This window comes from Periplaneta americana, chromosome 8 (genome assembly GCF_040183065.1).
Source record: "Periplaneta americana isolate PAMFEO1 chromosome 8, P.americana_PAMFEO1_priV1, whole genome shotgun sequence".
NCBI lineage: Eukaryota > Metazoa > Arthropoda > Insecta > Blattodea > Blattidae > Periplaneta > Periplaneta americana.
Window position 1 is genome coordinate 107,637,707 of NC_091124.1, and position 20,002 is coordinate 107,657,708.

The following is a 20,002-nucleotide window of genomic DNA, read 5'->3' on the forward strand; positions in this document are numbered from 1 at the left end:
GTGAAAAATCGCTGCTAGTGATTTTTTCTTCCATCTCTACTATTGAAAACTGAACGCAACCAGTATTAATGTTTGTCAACAATACTTACAACAATAACAACGTTAGGTTTATCATAGCCTACTTCTGAAGTGATTTCCGTTTGCAGGTTACAAATTATACACTTATGTTAACTTACGTACAGTAGTTAAGGTTATTATTGGTCGATATAATTTTATAGACAATCTGATTGAAAAGAATGGCTCATCCTAGAGGTTTGCCACAAAGCAAGGAAGCTCTACTTAAGTCGTATACAACAAGATTGAAGGATGACGTGAAATCGATGTTAGAAAATTTTGAAGGTAGGCCTACAGTGTATTTCACAACTGGTTTGTTACGTAGTGCACACAGTGAGTGACTACAGGGAAACTGGTGGCAGCAACAAAGGCTAACCTGGCGTTGAGGTAGTTCTCATCGTACTCTGCTTATACGCCTTGCATATACGATCAACTGCATCTTCACATACACACATAAAAGAAAACGGAAATTTAAGATACGATGGAAAGGTATGATGTCATATCACTTAAATGATCACCTCAACTAACCCACTAACCTTGTGACGTACGTTCTTTATGGTTAGATGGGTTAAATGAGGGGGATAGATAAGTGACATTAAATCGAAGTATGTGACAAGGTTAGTGGGTTAGTTGAAACGATTAAAGTGATAGGACATATCGTTCCATCGTATCTTTAAAATTATAAATTGAACGATTTTCACTTCTGAAATCGGAACTACCTCAGCCCTAGTTTCACCGCAACAAATATTGAGTTTTAGCTGAGGTGACTACACTTAGTTTTATTATACCATAATTTTAAGGAAACCAATATTCAAGCATAGAATGCATATAAGAGATTACCTGAATTGTTTTGAGCAAGATCCTTATTCTAGAAAGGTGTGTGACCCACATACCTAAATACCGCAGTTTCTTTTATAGAAGAATTATAAGGAAACTAGGATGATCATACTTTAAGTCAGGGCTGGGCACTGGGAATGAATCCAACCTCTAAACGGGGATGATTAATATTCATCTGTCATGGCATCAACACTGCACGGTGTTCGGTTGAGGAAGAAAAGGGTTGAAGAGAAGGCATAATGGCTCCCCAGCCCTGCTTTAAGAGTTATGATTGGCTGCATGAGACACATTGGGTAATTGTGAATTACAGGAACGCCACTTCTTACTTTTTTTAAAATCGCTGAAATAAACTATAAAACGAAAGTATTCAAACAAAAAAATCGTGTTAGAAGATTGAATTTGTGTATTTTTGGTCCAGGGAGTATCTGCTTTTTGGTGCAAAGATAATTCGTTTGGCTGTTTCTTAATTGAAATTATGAAATGGCGTTCCTGTGTTTCACATTTAATTTTTGCCTTTAAAACTTTTTTATTGTGTGAAAAGTATTTTTGTAAATTTATAGAATAGGCTATTATTCTCAAACTGTTTAGTGTCTAATGAATAATTTAAATTTCGGAATATGTATTATATGTCTTTCTCGTGTTAAATATTACTGTACCTGGTTAACATATTTCGGTCCATTATTGACCTTCTTCAGAACTGTCAATAACAGACCGAAACATGTTAATCAGGTACAGTAATATTTAACACGAGAAAGACAATATACAGTAAAACCTCGATAAGACACGCCCGCTTATTTTGCTATCCCGTGTAATATGCTTTCTTTGTCTGGTCCCTGCACATTTAAGATATAACGCCTTTATAAAATACCCTGTTTGTTGCGCTCAAGTCCCGCATAATATGCTGTTTTTGTGGAATATTTTCGATGTAATTTTCAGCAATGTACTATAACAGCAATGAAACATCTTGGTCACTGAACTTACTGGTGCCATTAACCTGAAAAATATTGGTATTCGACCCTTTATCTGCGCATTTAAACCTTCATACTTCATACCTTAGTATACCCAACCCTCTTGTTACGCTCTCTTATTCGACTCCTTATCTGCGTGGTTAAAGCCTACATACAGTTACAATACCTCACCCTCGTGCTAACCCTCTGTCTCAAACAACATTCCTCACTCAGCCGTAATAAAATTCTGGAAATTTTTGCTGGGCAGTTTGTTGTCCTTTTGTGTATTGAAGTGTCTGTGAATGTGATTGCAATGACTGTTAAACGAAAAGCCCTTTCTTTGTCTTACTCAGAAACAACTGTCTGATGCATTAGGAATCTCATCATCGACATTAAGAACGATAATAAAAAATCGCGACTCAATCACTACAGCTGCGACGTCAGGAGGATGTAAGCGCAGAAACTGAAGTGTGGTAAACATGAGGACTTGGAGAACACGCACACGGCAAACAACTATAAATGGCTTTTTTTTTTCGAAAGAGTTAAGTACAGTACATATTGTAAATGTCTTTGACGTACAGTACAGTAATTACATAATGAAGTAATACTGTATTACCTTTCATGAATCATGTATTTCAATAAAGAAAAATACTAATAGATACTGTACATAAGTCAAAATTAGTATACCCGCCTAATACACGGTCCCGGTTAATACGCATTTTACACCTGGTCCCTTGAACAGCGTCATATCGGGGTTTTACTGTAATACATATTCCAAAGTGATACAGTGTTAAAAGTTATGTAATCAAGATGTATAATAATTTAAAGCCATTTTTCAGAGCTACTGCAATTTCCTAAGTCCACATATACAGGTATATATATATTTTTTTTCATAAAAGTGGGACAATTTCACCTTGACCTGGAGTGACTTTGTCTCGAATCTCAAAAACTAGTGAATAAGCTTTTACAGGAAATAGTGAGACAATGTCATCCCTATATTATGATATAAAAATGATTCTTAATAAACAATGATAATTTCTTTGTATAAAAAGTCATCATTTTCTGTAGGCCTAGGTGAAGGATATAAACTAGGTGAATAATACAATTTTACAAACATTTCTATTTATTTTAATTTTTTTAAAGTAATTTGAGGGGTACAAAAGCAGACACAAAAAACTGGAAAACAAATAAAAATACAAGGATTATTTGCAGTAGTAATCATTCAACTCTAGGACTAAATAGTTGTTCCTCTTCACCGATACAGATCTATATTTTGCGCAAACCTCACTGTTACTTCAGGGTGATCATGGAGAAATTTTTTGATCCAATCAGAGGCTGGGGTATTGTCCTTGAATTTAGGCACACTTACACCTTTGCATTGCAGATAATAACTTATTGCACAGTCATTCTAAAATCAGTTTCATTCACAGGAAACCCAAACTCTGATAACTTGATAAGATGGTCAACAAATGATTGCTCCTCCCTATCGTTGAAAATCATCTATCGAGTTTTGCTATAACTATGAGCTTGCATCTATCGAGTTTTGCAAAAACTCTACAATTTCTCCATTCTTTACGTTCAGTTTGAATCGAGTTATGCAAAATCTGACTGCATAGGATGATGCAGAAACTAAATGTCATATGATTGTGATGTGTAACTCATTTTCGCAAAATTTTACATCTATCAAGTTTAACAAAACGCTCCTCAAATCTTAACTGGTCGGGTAGTCTAGTAGGAGGCCTAGTAAGTGCAATTGACTAATTATTTGTAGTTTTGTTTTTCATTTCAGGAAAGTGTTGTTAATGATGATAGGTAACTTGGAAGCAGAAGAACACCACTTTGTAAATGAATCCAAATGTAAAGGAAATTACGCAATAGGGAGTTTTATTTTAGTACCATGGAGCATGAAATTGCACCTTGGGCAAATCACAAAAATGTGACACAAGAGGGGAAACTTAAAGTTATTTGCTACAAAACAACAGACCGAGCAAAAAACAAATATTCTGTCTTCCAGAGTATGAAGACAGAATTGTGGTTGATATAGACACGGTTAGTCGACCTGGTTGGCACAGCTAGTATAGTGCTGGCCTTCTATGTCCGAGGTTACGGGTTCAATCCCGGGCCAGGTTGATGGCATTTAAGTGTGCTTAAATGCGACAGGCTCATGTCAGTAGATTTACTGGCATGTAAAAGAACTCCTGCGGGATAAAATCCTGGCACACTGGCGACGCTGATATAACTTCGGCAGTTGCGAACGTCGTTAAATAAACCATGACATTTAACATTTAGACATGGTTATTAAGAAAGTACGTATCCCATCCGAGATAACAGTGGTCACTATAAACCTGCATTTTTAATTGGATGTGACAAATTAAATAATTAGCCCAAAGTTGTCATTTTCATTTGGTAAATAAATGTATACAGATCATTTGGTGGCTTCATTTACATTGGTGGACGAATATGTCATGTAACTAACATGACCCATATCCTGTGACTAACATGACTTCATTTCACATTCCCCCCCCCCCCCTAATATTTTAACAAAGAGTAATAAATTAATTAATGATGTCTCATTTTGTTTTACAATGACAGTACTCTTGCATATTAAGCTTACAATCCTATCCTCCTTATGACTGCTGTGAATTAGAGGACTGAAAATGATCTTCGTATTATATCAACATTTATTGGTCCTGTGACTAACACTGCATTTTATTGTTTATTCAGTAAATAATAGTAATAATATTCCATTAAATTGATATGGAATTTAGTAACAGGTTTTGAGATATATAAAACTTACAAAACAGGATATGAATATTTTTATTAGTTTTGAATACATAACATTTTGAATGTCCTGTACTAACATAACCCTTACTGTGGAATGACCCTGTTTCAACTGTCAAATCTAAAAATGAATTGCTTTGTCAAGTTAGTGCAGGAAAACATTTTGGGCATTGGAGACTTGATTCTACAGTTTGACTATGCTGTGAGTCAGGACGAATTTCATTGAGAAAGTGACTATTTTCACATGTGTTGCTTGGATAGAAGATACAACTATGTCTTATGCAGTGGTAAGTGATGATTTATCCCATGAATAATATTCAGTATTCATCAGAGGACAGTGATGGGGAAGCAGAAATAGAAATGCCATTAAAGATAAAGTAAAGTTAAATAAAGGAAGAAATGTACTTGTTGGTTCAGTCTTTTGGAGAAAATAAGGCCCAGAGAAAGTATCAAAATGTTGAATATCTTAAGGAAGTTTAGAGGATGAAGAGTTCTGTGGAAAAGTGTTCAGAATTAATGAGCAAGATGTGTCCTTTGTATATTTTAATCTGATACTAAATAGCCCCCTTGAATCCCAACTTATTCAGTTTGCAAAGATTGTCTATGAATTTCCTAAAAAGAATCAGGAAACAGTGATAAAATTAAGAGAATAATAAAAGAGTCGTTAGCCCTAATAAATAAAATGTATGGGTTTCTTAAAGTAAACGTATAAATTATATTGTTAAAAAAAGAGTTCCAGTACAGAAAAATATTATAAATGTTTAAATTTAAGTAATCTAGTATTATCCAATTCATGACTACAGTACCGAAACTGTTCCATTCCCTCACTTATGTAACAGAGAGTAATGAATTCTGAAAAAATGTATTATTTTAATTTAAAGTTTTAGGTATGTTTAAATAAGAGACTAAAAGAGCACTGTAGGCTACTTCACAATGTAATTAACTAACTTCAAATAAAATCACAGAAATTTTACCTTAAATATGCAGTAGTGAGGTGGATGTCTAAATCGTGTCCCATAATGAAATTATCTGTTTTCAGCTTAGTTTACGATACATACTGCTTCCACTTTTGACAGTTTGAAAGTATAGGTCTATCTACTGGATTGTATATACACTGTTCAAAAGAATTAGCAGAACACGTTTTTGAACATATGCCATACTGCATAGAACAATAATTGACAACTAGCACTGCTACCGGATATACCTGTATTCTTTACAGATACATTACACAACGAAACATCATTTGATTCTCATTCATTTTTACAAAACAAACTTAAATGTCCAAACAGTGGCAAAAGCAAAGTGGGAATAGCCATTCATCAAGTATCAAGTTATCCAGTTTGGTTTTCTTTAAAGTCTGAGGATTATAGTATTGCATCCTGCATGAGGATTTATCACAGCCTGACACCATACAAGACTATGGAGGTCACTCTGTGGTATCTGTTCCTAATCTTCAATGAGACATCCACACCTGTGGAGTAACAGTCAGCACATCTGGCCGCGAATCCCGGTTGGGGCAAGTTACCTGGTTGAGGTTTTTTCCGGGGTTTTCTCTCAATACGAGCAAATGCTGGGTAACTTTCGGTGCTGGACCCCGGACTCATTTCACCGGCATTATCACCTTCATTTCATTCAGATGCTAAATAACCTAGATGTTGATACAGCATCGTAAAATAACCCAGTAAAATAAATAAAAATTCAGTGAGACCTGGGGAGTCTGTGGTGCAATAGGACGATCATGAACACTTCTGTCAAGCTCGTTGGGATCCAAGTCAGAACTCACCAATGAATTTGAAGCCTTCTCAAGACATCCTGGTGTCGCCCACTACATGTGACCTGGTATTATTGTGCATGAGAAGGAATTCAGGGCCAACATCATATGCAATAGCCACCACATGGTCTAACAAGATCTGACTGATGTACTCCTTAGCGGTAAGACAGCCACAGACAGTGACAGTAAAGCTACCCCACACCATCACAGAACCTAGTCCGAATCTATCCACTTACTATACAACATTTGGCAAGTAACGCTCACACGTCTCTCCATACACAGCCATCACTTTGAATCTGGGGAAATCGTGAACAGCAGAATTCTCTAATGGCAAAGTTACCAATTGATGTGGTTATGGCCAAATAGAAGGCGAGCTGCTTGGTGTTGCCATGTTAAGCAAGGCACTCGAACAGGTTGTCTGGGTCGTAACAATGTGATCGGATACTGTGACTCCAGTTGCTCTTCTGAGATCTTATTGCAGTTCTCTGGCAGTGGAGATATGATGACGCAAAGCAGAAATGACCAAATATTGGTCTTCATTTTGGGTTGTGATGTGTCGATGACCTTGTCCAATCCACCTGGTCAACTGATCTCTCTCCTTTCGATTTCATAAATGATAAACGGGGATACATTGAAGTCCTCGGCAACACGACGAAAAGTCCACCCTTTCTGGATCAAAGTGACTTTTATGTCGCTAAGATGTCTCATATAGCCTATGTGTTCAATGAAATACGAACTCCACAAATGACAACTTCAGTCTGGTATTCACTTTGTTTTGAGGGGTCTCCTGGCACTGCAGGGCTAGAATATAGACACAGTATGATTCTGACGTTGCAATAAGATCACTGGTACCACCTGTGTCAAAATTACAGTAACATAACAGACGTTCAAAAATATGTTCTGCTCATTCTTTTGAACAGTGTAGTTATGACAATTTAGTTCTGAAAAACATATTACAAAACTGCTAATTTGTATTGAAGAGAACTCTCTAACTATCCCATCTGTTACTGTGGAATGACTGTGGGGTAAAAATTAGTGTTTTATCGTGGACCAAACTTGTCATGAAATGTTTAAGTGGCTCACTATAATAGCTGTTCAAAGGTAGGCCTACAACTCATAAAGCAAGAAGATCACAAAATTATGATTTAAATAGGCCTACTGATAGTTGGTACTAATGTTTTTCAACAGCTTCAGAATGCCAGGACAAGGCACTTGAGTCATTATTGCATGTTATAAAATGTAGGTACTATAATATAGTCTATTAAAAATAAATATCAGTTATGCGCCCATATATTTATAGGGTCTACACAGGAACAAATCTGACCTTTTCACATTACCATGGTATTTTGGAGACTAGACCTGTTTGATATTTTCTTATGTTTTTCTGTTGTGCCTAGGCCAGTATAAAAAAGACACATATTGCCGTTAAAATGCTCAATTTTTATCAAACTGTTACAAAAGAATCATATGATAAAGCATGAGAGGGAAATGTGAAAACTATACTGGAATATTTAGAAGGAAAAGAGGATTTTAAAGAAATTTACTTGAAAAGTGAGATTAATTCCTCTTGTAATTGCACTGTTGTAAAGTTTTTTCATGGCATTTCTTTAACAGTAATTGAACACAAGGTTTTGTAGCCTCGATTTTTGTCCAACACTTGTTCAGTGTTGAAGATTTGCTCTCACCAATTCACCATGCACACTATCCAATTTATCTTCCACATTTCTAATCAAAGCTGTCATTCACAGTTAATCTCCTCTCCTGAAGGTATTAGACGGTTGATAGTAAAGAATTGGCCTTGATGTAAGCCATTTTTGTCCTCCATTTCTTCATCTGCAGATTGTTTCTGGGCTTCCTGAATTGTTAGAAGGCATCTTGCATTTCAAATGAATGTACAGAGTGGTTCGAAAGTTTCTCATCCCTATTGAATTTTTACCAATGAATTTATCATTACTTTAAAACAGGTGCTTTCATGCTGTTCTAATAATATTAACGTTGGAATCATTGTCATTCACGACATCGTTGCGTTGCGTGAACAGCACACATGTAAATAAGTGGTGTTTGAAGTTGTATGGTTTTTCTTTCCCTCTCTAGGCATTGTCCTTTTTCATCATTGAGAGGTAAGTCAGATATTAAAATTTGTCCTCCCCCCCCCCCCCCCCCGTAATCTTCAGAGACTAAAGTTTGGGATTCAGTATGCTTAAGAACAGTTTTATGAATTTAAAGTATTGTGAATTTTATTAGTAACAACAATGTAATTTATTCGTCACAACAATAATTCCTTTCTACAATTCACCTTAAACGCTCTCGTCAACAATTGGATCTTCACTCAACACCGTATTCGTTATAGCACTCCACCGACGACAATGACAATTTACTTGGAATATTACGTACAACAATGAACTGTTAATCTTAACTAATATTTACAAAGCACTATTTACAAATCAGAACTACCAGTTCTCAGTTCACAGTTCTTCTATCTCAGTCACTCGAGTTCACGGTATCTCGAACCACAGACCTTCAGAGACAGTTCACTGTACTCGAACTCGGGTCCCTCCAACTGCGGTCCACTGCACTCAAACTCAGGTCCCTCCAACTGCGGTCCACTGCACTCGAACTCAGGCCTTCGGATGCTGACGCAGATGCGGACGCACACTCGAGTCGAACTCCGGCTGGCTTGCTCTGACTTTCTCACTGACTGAATAACTGAAAACTCTGCTCTAGTTCGCTGGCGCTTCTTCTTTTATAGCAAAATCATAGTTGCGAGAACCTTCTACAGGTGTGTAGAGAATTATCTGGATATCTCCACTTCGACGCATTTTCTGGAAGGGTCGAGAAGGTCCATTCCCCCTTACTCCGCATGCAGCAGTTGCGCGTGCACTCTCCCCTCGTCGCGTGGGCCTTTCCCTTTTCCCTCGTCGCGCCGTCCCTCATGCTTCATGAAGCCCGCGCGATATGCTCTCTCTCGCGGGACGCTGGTCGTGAGTTCGAATCTCACGTCGCTGTCACAGTATTTTAACAGTTAATAATCAAAAGTTTCACACCCGGTCTGAGTAACTGTCTGTCCATACTTTCAGTTCTAAGCAATATGTTAATTAATCATTATTTAGAGCAACATTCATTGCCACTAAGGCTTATTCATCGAACTTTCTTCTGCTTTTGTTTTGCAACTATAAATCATTCTCCATTCTTCCCTAACCAAACCAAATTCATGACACACATGAGCTTCCTTTTTACACGAACCTGTTCATTTTCTTCCACACTCAACATTTTTCTTTGCTCATTGCTTCATTGTAGCCTACTGTATGTAACATCTGTTTGCAAACTTATTGTCTTAAGTTACAGTTTGAACTGAATGTCTGGATACAGAAAGGTATATAAGTTGGTCTGCTATTGTTTGTAAAGGATTGCTAGCACAACAGAAGAAACAGTTTGGCCTACCTCAGATTACACCTCATTTTCTTAGAATTCCAGTTCTTGGTCCATACAATTCTTTTGCCACAGTAACTGAAAACGATATTTGACACTAATAATAACATTGCTGTCTACCTGCGAGTTCCTCTCAATGATAATCTCTGCTTAATGTCCGTAGAATATGAATTTTTAAATGCTAAATATTGCCAAGGTTGCTATAAAAATTACTTATTAAAATGTGTCGTTATAAAAATAATAAATTACATTTGTTTAGTACAAATAAAAACCATACTTCTTAATGGCTGTTTCTGTAAGAGAGGTGTCGCACTAACCTGAATCCTCCCAAGAGAAATATTTATGTAACACAAAACCAATTTTTAGTCAAGAATTTTGTTATACAAACAACTTCCTAGTGTTAAAGAAACCTAAATTATGACCCACTTACATTTTTCTATTTCATCTACTGATGCTCCAACATTTCCACAACTTCCTAGAAGAAGGGTTGCTCAACCTCTGCAAACCACTGGTTTACGAACTGCGTGACTTCATTATTGGATGAAAATTTCTTTCCATGCAGGTTCTTTGAGTTTTGAGAATAACCGGAAGTTGCTGGGTACTAGATCTGGTGAGTAGGATGGATGGTCCAGCAATTGAAATCCTGCTGTTGAAATTGCAGCCATTACAACTAAGGACTTGTGACTTGAAGCATTGCCGTGGTGGAAAAGAACCTTTTACCTCAACTTGCCACGATGTTTCTCCCTGATAGCATCCCAGAATTTTTCAATTAAATTTTCATAATAAAGATCTGTTATTGTGGCTCCTTTCTGCAAATGGTCTGTTAAAATAACAGCTTGGGCATCCCAAAAAACATAGAGCAAAACTTTGCCTCCTGATGGCTGCACCTTGAATTTTTTAGGGGTGGGTGAACCTTTTGGTTTTAGAATCATAGCGCAATTCGTATACCAAAATATTGTTCACACTGTGGTATGAGAAGCCTCCTTCCTCTACTATATCCTTGATGGTGACTTGTCAATCTTGCAGCATTGATGTTCACTTCAATGCACTTCATTGATGTTTTCTGATATGACAATTCTAGAAGGGCTGCCACCATGTTCTCCCAGATTTAAACATTATACACCGCCATTTTACTATACCATAAGATGCAGTAGATTCTCCTGAGGTACCTGTCATATCTTGGTGAATTTGAGATAGAGACATTCCCTTCACAGCACTTTGCTGACAGATTAAATTTCTCTACTAGTTTTGACATTTTTAGTGTTTTCTATGATAAATATTTTGTTAAAATTTCTACTTAGTGTAGATGACAAATCATAAATTGAAATCCAGTTCTTAACAACTTTGCTATAAGTCTTATAGGGTTCAAACACGAGTCTGTCCAAGGATTATAAGGCAATTTATTAAATGTGTGTGGGTGAAGAATAAACATGAAAACTGAACTTTGTCCTGCTAACTTCATTGTAGTGATTAAAATGTGTTCGGGATTGTCCAGTATTAAAAATGCTGGATCATATGATTTCACTGTCTTTCTAAAATTCTGCAAGTAGTCAACATACATATTGGAGCATCATTTAGCATGTGACTTCTGAAATGAACAGGAGGGAGAAATGGTACTGGGTGCACATTAGACTGTATTGAAAATTGGCCTTAAATTTTTTTTTCTGAATTTCGAAGTGCGCCATCCCTAAAAAGTTGCATTTTAGTCTTAAAACAGAATGTCCAAATCTGTCAGTTTTTTTAAAAATGTTGACCGAGAAGCAGGGACCATGAAGTTTATCGATTTATGGTTTTATGACAAATATTTGAGAGTAACTTTTCACTTGGTGTAGGCTGTAACTCTGGAAATTTTTGCCGGTTTATAGGTAATTGTAGGTAAAATTTCTGAGCTGCACAGTTTTTGGGATTGCTAGCTTGAAATTTTACACACATATTACTAACGGCTAATTAGATCGATAACACTTACTTCTAGCACCTCAGCTGTGATAGGACTGAAAGTTACTACTTCTTGGATTTCACAGTTTTCTAGAAGTTTTCCAATCAGTCCTATGAAAGATGATGGACCTGTCACATTTCTGTCCATATGCTTTAGTAGATGTCTCGGTGGCAAAATGAAGACAAATCAATGGAGTTGACACCCAACATGATTTTCAGTCTTGAATCACACTAACTTTAGCACTGGTATTTGTGATTGTTCTGTCACATCAAATTGCTGCATCTGTGTTGTGTGTTTTCAGGTTACTGATAAATGACGAAGCAGTGTTTTTTTACTGTGGCTGGTGGAGTTACAATTGCTGATCAAGATATTTATTACTCAGTTCTTCTAATAGTATGTAGAGGCCTTCATTAGTGGTGTCATGTGGTTTCTGGTTCCTTTCTTTAGAAGAGTCGTCTGATCCTTCCTTCCGTAGAAGTTGATACCAACTGGTGACTTTTTTATATTGAAAATTTTATTGTGGTAATCTATGAACATTCGGTGAATCTGACGCATCCAAACTGTTGGAATTGATGCATGCCTTTAAGCATGCTTCTTTCGCTTTCTTCACAACAGCATTAGAAATTTCACTTTTTGCTGGTTCTTTACTTCTTTCTATTTTCAAATTTAGACGTGTATAAAAATAATATCTGATCATATCTCAGTATGTTGCAGGACTCTCGTACTCAGGTCATCTGCTGAACATATGTCTTTCGAATGAAACGTAGATCACAACTGTAAAATATCAAACTGCACAGTACAGAATTGCAAAGAGTTATATGGTACAATTCCTTAAATTTTACATTTTTGCATGTTTTTAAGTAGTTGAAGGGGTTGCTCCTCGGTGAAAAGTTATCGAATCTGCTTAAAATATTTTGTGCATTCATATGAGGCTAGTAAGCAACTTGTTAGATGTGGCGCATTTTGAAATTCGAAAAAAAATGTTCGATACAGCCTAGTGTACATGGTTCCCAACAGCTTTAATATTCAGCCCTGTCTTTTCCTCCAGATGTTGCAAAGGCATCCTGTTAATGGGCCTTTTTCTTCACACACCTTGGGAGGGACATTTACAATTGAATTGACAGTTTCATATATATTTTATTTTACTGAAATCTTTATCTTGCCAAACATCTTTAAAAAAGGTGGGGACACATAACAACTCTTCTTATTAAAATATGCTGCACGAGGAAGCCTTGTGGATGTTATGGTTTGGAACAGCAATGTGTCAGCCATCATAACCACATCTGTTCTTTCGATTCATTTGAATGTCAAGTTTTTCGTTTTAATGTTATTTTCTTTGCATACTTGAATGTTAAATTTTAGGACTTCAGATTTACTAAAGTCATAATGAAATCTTGTTGGTTAAGAAATTTTTTTTTTTTTTTTTTTGCTATCGTCACACTGAAATTTATTTATTCTATTTATTTATTTATTTAATACATTACACTTGAGCTACATTAGGCATTGCAGCCCGAAAGAGCAGAAGCTTGTGCTTGGGCGCAGTTCAGATCAGTTATACAAAATATATCACAAAATTAAGAGAGTTCATTGAGCACAATAACATTAATAAATGGTAAAATAATACAGCATGTAATAATATACTAATAGAAAATACAAAAGTATATAAATATTAGAGTATCAATTTTTAACTCAATTAGCTTAAACAATTAAATAATTAATCTGATTTGTTTCTTAAATCTATGTGTATTGAGTGTACTTAGCTCAGGGTAAGCTCTAATTAATGCATTATATACATTATCACTTCAATATTTTGTTCATTATTAGCAACCCTCTTTGTGCAGTATGTGTTTTACTCAAGATTTGACGACGAAATCATTTTTACTCAAGATTTGACAACAAAATCATTTTCCTGTTTGTTTCCCAATATTTGGAGACTATATCTGAATGCATCTTCAAAGTTTGGAATGACTTCAGATGTTTCACATTCATAATGTCCACACAGTGGACAGCTTGGTGATGGAACAAACCAGTTCTGTGCAAGTGTCTACTCAGACAATCATGACCTATGAGTATAATAAGATGGAATGTAGCAACAGCTGATTTTGTGTATTGTATTAGGATTTTGTATGATCTTTATCTATTTGGAATCCTTGTCTTGTGATATTTTTAGGGTGACCAACTCTTGGTCACAAAAGTACAGGAGACTTCAGCATAAATTTTGGAGTTTGAAGTCAGGGTTCATTGATGAAACGGTTTATGTTTACAACATAAAACTCAATTTATAACATAAATATGATTTAGGTTACAATATCGAGTAGCCTACAATAATATTTTAAAATATGCACATTTCTTAGTTTTAAATTATTTATATTTTGTCAACAAGATGCTGCAAAACATTTTTTTTTCTTACTATATAAACTGAAAAAAAAAAATCTTTACAATCTTACCTGCCTACAGTTACACCAAAGATTACAGGATCACCGGAAAATAATTGTATTGATTGGTACCTTCTAAACTATCGATATTAATGCGAGTTTATATCTAGCCCTAACTTTTTTGGTGGGTATTATTACATTACATTTAAAAATTAGTGATCATGATTGATAAAAAAAAACTACGGGAGCCGGGAGAATCCAAAAAAATTAGCTCAAATGCAGAGTTCCCAGAAAATACGGGAGAGTTGCTCATCCTAGCTATTTTTGTATTTACAGCACAACCTGGATTATCTTTTAATGGATGGGACATAGTGAATGTTTGAGAAAACAAATAATACTTATTATCAATTTTAATTGACTTAAATATATCTGCCGTAATTTAAGATGTTTTAAAAATCGGTTTCTTTTTTTCTGCACTTTCCCACAACTAATTATTCTTTTTTATATACATTCTAAGTACCTATGTTAATTAATAATCAACTAATGACGATCAAAGTTTCTCCTAAAAACTCAAAACACTTTTGTTTCAAATATCAACTTTAATTTCACTTTTCACAGTTTCATTAACAGCTGATTACAGAACATCATCATCAGCATCCCTTTTCTTTTCAGTTCTACTTTTTGGAATATCTCTGTAAAAAGGATGTTCTTGTAAAATGTTTAAATTAAATTGCATATATTGCAAAGAATTTTTTTTCTTTATAAAAAGTAAGTAGTAAGGGAAATTGTAGTACAGTAGAACCCTGCTAATCCAAAATCCGAATAATCGGACCTGTCCAAAGAGAGAGAGAGAGAAGAGGAAGGAAAAAAAAAAGAATATTTGAACTGAAACTCGAAAAATTTAATGCTAAAGTACTTGCAAACACAAAATGTACAATGTAACTTACTTTATCACTAGTGAATGAATTAGACCTCGAAACTGAACAAAGCGATGGACAGTGAAAGGTGGGAGGGGATAAGGCATGGTGTCCCAGCTTGCATTCCTTTGCCCTGCCTAATCCTAAATTTCGATAATTTGAACAGACCCCAGTCCCAATTAGTTCGGACTAGCGGGGTTATACTGCATCATGTATCACAGATTCAAGGTGCAAAACTTCACCATGTCCCAAACTGCTATAAACATCATGTAGGCATAAAAAAAGCTTTACTCTATAGAAACAGAGTAGACCTATTTTATTACATATATTTTAAAGTCAAATTATTTAGTCTTCAGCCATGAAACAGAACAAGTACAAAACATACTTTTTATATGTTAAAAACATTTTTGCAGTAACATAAAAAACGTTTATTGTAGTGGATGAAAACATATTTGCAGAGGTCCAAAAGGTACAATAAAGAATCTTGTTGAATAGATTTAAAATTCTCTCACTGACAGCATACACATATACAACAATTTCCCTACTTTAAATTCTCAAATTAAGCATAACCTCATAGTTTTTTGATTATGACATTTCAGAAATTGTAAAACTGGCCAAAGGAGAAAGTGAAACTCAATTATCGAAGATGACACAGAGTGAACAAGATACTTATGAAATGCATGTTCGAGCTGCAAATATTGTAAGTGTGTGTATTTTAGTTTATCTTTCATGTAATTTAGTTATTATTTTCTGGACAAATAACTTCCAGAGACTATATTGAATGAAGTTCACCAAACATTTATCTTGTTAATACTTACAAATGGCTTTTAGAGAACCTGAAAGTTTATTGCCACCCTCACATAAGTCCGCCATCAGTCCCTATTCTGAGCAAGATTAATCCAGTTTCTATCATCATATCCCACCTCCCTCAATTCCATTTTAATATTATCTTCCCATCTATGTCTCGGCCTTCTCAAAGATCTTCTTCCCTCCGACCTCCCAACTAACACACTACCTATATGCATTTCCCAACTTTCGTGATGTTTCCCTTGCCGCTATCAGAGGATCAGTTGCCATTTTAAAATACCATCTGTACTTTGTTTCCTAAACAGGGATACTTTTCCTCGAATGTCTAATCTGTTTGTTTACTATGTTTTAGGCCTGTTATATGCATGCTATTATCTTTCCTGTACTTAATTTTCCCTTTTGTTCATTCCCCTCATTTCTCTTTTGTGGTCTGTTTTTGTTTTCACTCAATATGTTCATTATGCTTTGTCCAATGAGGCAGTCCCATCATTGGGAAAGCTGAAAGAGTGTCTTTCAATGTGTGCATTTCTGGATTCGCCTATAATTATGTGCTACATGCCCTGCCCATTACAAACGTCTGGATTTTTGTCTTGTTAATAACATATGAAGAGTCCACTGCTAGAATGATGGATGTCACTTTCTTGTCGAAAATGAACCCAGACTGTCAGTGCATAGCTTAAGACATATAGAATGTACATAGAGAGTTATATGGCATTAACACTGATAGTCATTGTCCAGTAATGATCGGAAAATCACAGTTAAGCTTTGAGCACTAAGCATTTGAAACTTAATTGCTTCTCCTGAAAAATGTATTCCAAATGACATCCATCATTCTTGCAGTGGACTCTTCATATATTAAAATTAAAAAAAAAAAAAAAAAACATTATTCAAGGGTCACTAGAATGAAATGGGCAGATTTTCGCGTAATACTGATGTAACTCCATAAATGAAAGAATAAAGACTAGCGTATCCAAAAAATGTTGTATTCCAAAACTAAAATTGTACACTGTTTAAACAATAATTCAAAAACATGTAATACTTTTCTTAGTTTTATAGACTTTCAACTGAGATTGGTCATATTGTGAGTGAAATACATTAATAAATGTGACCTTTTCAAAAATACAAATGCAATCTGTTTTGATTTATCTTTTACAGTTTAGGAGTTGGGATCATTTTTGTTTGGCTTATGCAACTGTTATGCTGATAGCATTATGGCAATAACCTTAACAACTGTGTCTGACGTCATGCACAGATAAACAGTCATATCTCTGTGTCATGCAGAATATATGAGCCATTATAGGAAAATAAAACTTGAACAGAAAGATAATCCCCAGTCTAGCAATAATGCTGAGTTTTAACTTCGCAGTGTAATTGATTTATAGGTATTTGGAGGTAGGATAAAATAATGTTGTGTCCATTATGTAGGGCTCCATTTTTTTCAACTTCCATAAATAATGTGAGATAATATAATTATATCATTATTTGTATTTATTATTTACAGCTGAAGTGCAAGTAGTGTTCATGTATGTGCTCACGAGTGATCAGTAATAGCCTAATATGTAATGAATATAATGCAATATCTTATTTATAAATTTTAAGTGGATTTATATTTATTTTTAGGTACGGGCTGGTGAGTCTTTAATGAAGCTTGTGTCGGACATAAAGCAATATCTAATTCTGAATGATTTTCCATCTGTTAACGAAGCCATCACCCAGAATTCCAAGTTATTTCGTACGAAACAAGCAGAATGTGATCAGAAACTTATGAGTCTTAGAGATGATATGGCCGCTGACTTGTATGACTTAGAAGAAGAATATTATACATCAATCTACAAATAAATATTTTGTATATTTAAACTTTTTACTAATAAAGTAAACATTATACTAGTCACTCACAAAAAAATATATGTTTTTGCTCAGGTTTCTTGTTGCAGGACTTCTGTGACTTTACTTTTTTCTGATATATACTGTCTGCTCAGAAATTCGCAATGGTCTCGTATGCATAAACGTCTTGCTAGATTCGTTGCAAGTCTCCATCCATACTGAGCATTATCTCTGGACAATAAACAAGTAGGCTACTTAACAAGCTATGCTATCATTTCTTGAATGATAAATTTGTAATATTAACTAAAGCTGAATTGTTGACAGTAAAGCCATTCACTCTTTTGTTGTCCAAAATTTTTCACACATAGTGGATTTAAAGGAAATTCTGGAAATCGTTGAAAATGATTCTGATCCATTTTTTCCTCATGACTAAATGATGGACAAAGTGGTGAAGAAATAATTCCAATTTTGTTCACGTGTCATACTGTGTGAGTAATCTAAAGGATGCATGTGCACTTTTCCTTGAATATTCAGAAATTAAATTTTGTTGTACATTGAGACACTCCTATCTTTTATTATTTGAAATTTCGTGGAAATGGTATGATATTTTGAGTTGATTAAACTTTTAACTGTTGGGAATCGTTAAGTTGACATGGGGTTTTGTAAGATATTACTTCCCTTCTTAGCAAGACTGTCAGCAGTTTCATTACCAGATAATCCCCATTGTGCCAATAGTGCATGTTGAAAAAGTATCCTTTTGTTAAGCTTTATCAGAGAGTATAATTTTCCAACAATCAGTCATTTTTTTACTTTTAGGTGACAGATTGGCTATTATAGCAGTATAGGTGCTCCAGAATCACTGACTATAACAACTTGTTGAATGTAAGAGATCTGGTACAATGGATTTAGAAGTGTCCAATAGATGACTTCAACTTCTCCATCAAAATTTTTAGCTCCATAACGTAAGGTTTTATAAAACGAGAAAAGTGAACATGTAGCACCAGCACATACTCCATTTTGGTTGGACAATAGGGATCTACCATTGAAAATATAGAGCCATTCTTTGTTAGAGAATCTATTATAAATAGTTTCCAATGCTAGCAATTTTAGGACACTCTTATTCGTATCTTCAGTCAGTCCAGACAGTACTCTCTTTTCTTTTGCTTGTGTAGAGCTCGTTTTATGAATTCTATTTTCTTTACTTGTTGGGAGATTTCATGTACACTGCTCAAAAAAGTCTAAGGGAGAGTTATAATTTTATCGTGTTTCTTGCATATTTTGTGCTACATTTCTGGTAGTGACAGCAGTGAGATAGATACTTATTCATGACAACATCGAGAACAGTCAATTTTCTATTTTGTTCATTTTAGCCTGTGATTGTTATGTTGAAAGTGTTACACTGGGTTCTTAAATTTCACATTTTTAAGATTCCTTCTCATTTTCTTTAGATTTCTTCATATTTTTTTACTGTAATCATACAAAATCTAATTACTAAATCATGGAACGTCATCACTCACTTCTGAGATGTTAAGGATGATAGAAGGTGACCTGAGTCAGTTTGATGTTAAACATATCTCGAAGTGAATCATTTCAAGGGAAAAATTGTTTGTCTGCTTCACAGGGAGCTATACCTGAAAGCCAGATTTGCACATCTCGAAGTGTTATTAACCGATTATGCTCTGTTATCAAGATATAGGTAAGGTTTTGGAAAGACATCGAGGCCATAGAGGATAAATTTCTGGTTCTACCTTAGTGCAAAGTATAACATCCCTCTCTTCAATTGGTCAGTGATAGGTATATTTTTTAGTGCTCGGAGTTCTTTACCAAAATTTACATATAATTTTTTAAAACAATTATCAATATCAAATGAAACATTGTTTCTTATGTAGTTTTTGAAGCTGAGTACAAAAATGCTATCAGTTTTTTTTCAATGATGTCAGGTTTTCATAAAATCGGCAGAAGTACGTTTTGGGCATTTTGATAACAATATATGAAATAATTTTTAATGGTAAAATGTGGCAAGCACTGGATCTTAAATCAGTCAATCTTCTTAATGTATCCAGTTGTTTGCTGACAACATAAAGTCCACTATAGTCCACTGTAGTCTATTCAGTTGTTGTTTTTCACGAGAAATGAGGGGTATTTTGATCTGTGTTCATTATAGAAGCCTGTTGCTAGTAGCCAGAGGTGGGGTATAGTCAATATATACTGCAGGGCTGTGTCTTCTGCAACTGGTACTGATGATTTTAATTTACTTCTTTTATGGTTTATGGATGAACAGTATAGACGAATGTGTTCCAGATCTTCATCATGATTATTACACC

At 35.0% G+C, this 20,002-nt stretch overlaps 1 protein-coding gene across 1 annotated transcript; it reads left to right on the plus strand.

Moving 5' to 3' along the window:
• Positions 1–42: 42 nt before the first annotated feature.
• On the plus strand, positions 43–17,757 carry MED22 (Mediator complex subunit 22). The gene is made up of 3 exons (XM_069833390.1): positions 43–339; positions 15,647–15,747; positions 17,475–17,757. The coding sequence occupies exons 1-3, from the start codon at positions 237–239 to the stop codon at positions 17,691–17,693; spliced, it is 423 nt and encodes a 140-aa protein (XP_069689491.1). The 5' UTR covers positions 43–236; the 3' UTR covers positions 17,694–17,757.
• Positions 17,758–20,002: the final 2,245 nt, after the last annotated feature.

Excerpts from the sequence above, each read along its gene's own strand:
- MED22 (XM_069833390.1), top strand. The coding sequence starts at position 237 with ATGGCTCATCCTAGAGGTTTGCCACAAAGCAAGGAAGCTCTACTTAAG. Across the intron at positions 340-15,646 it reads GATGTTAGAAAATTTTGAAG|AAATTGTAAAACTGGCCAAA; the intron begins GTAGGCCTACAG and ends ATGACATTTCAG. Across the intron at positions 15,748-17,474 it reads ATGTTCGAGCTGCAAATATT|GTACGGGCTGGTGAGTCTTT; the intron begins GTAAGTGTGTGT and ends ATTTATTTTTAG.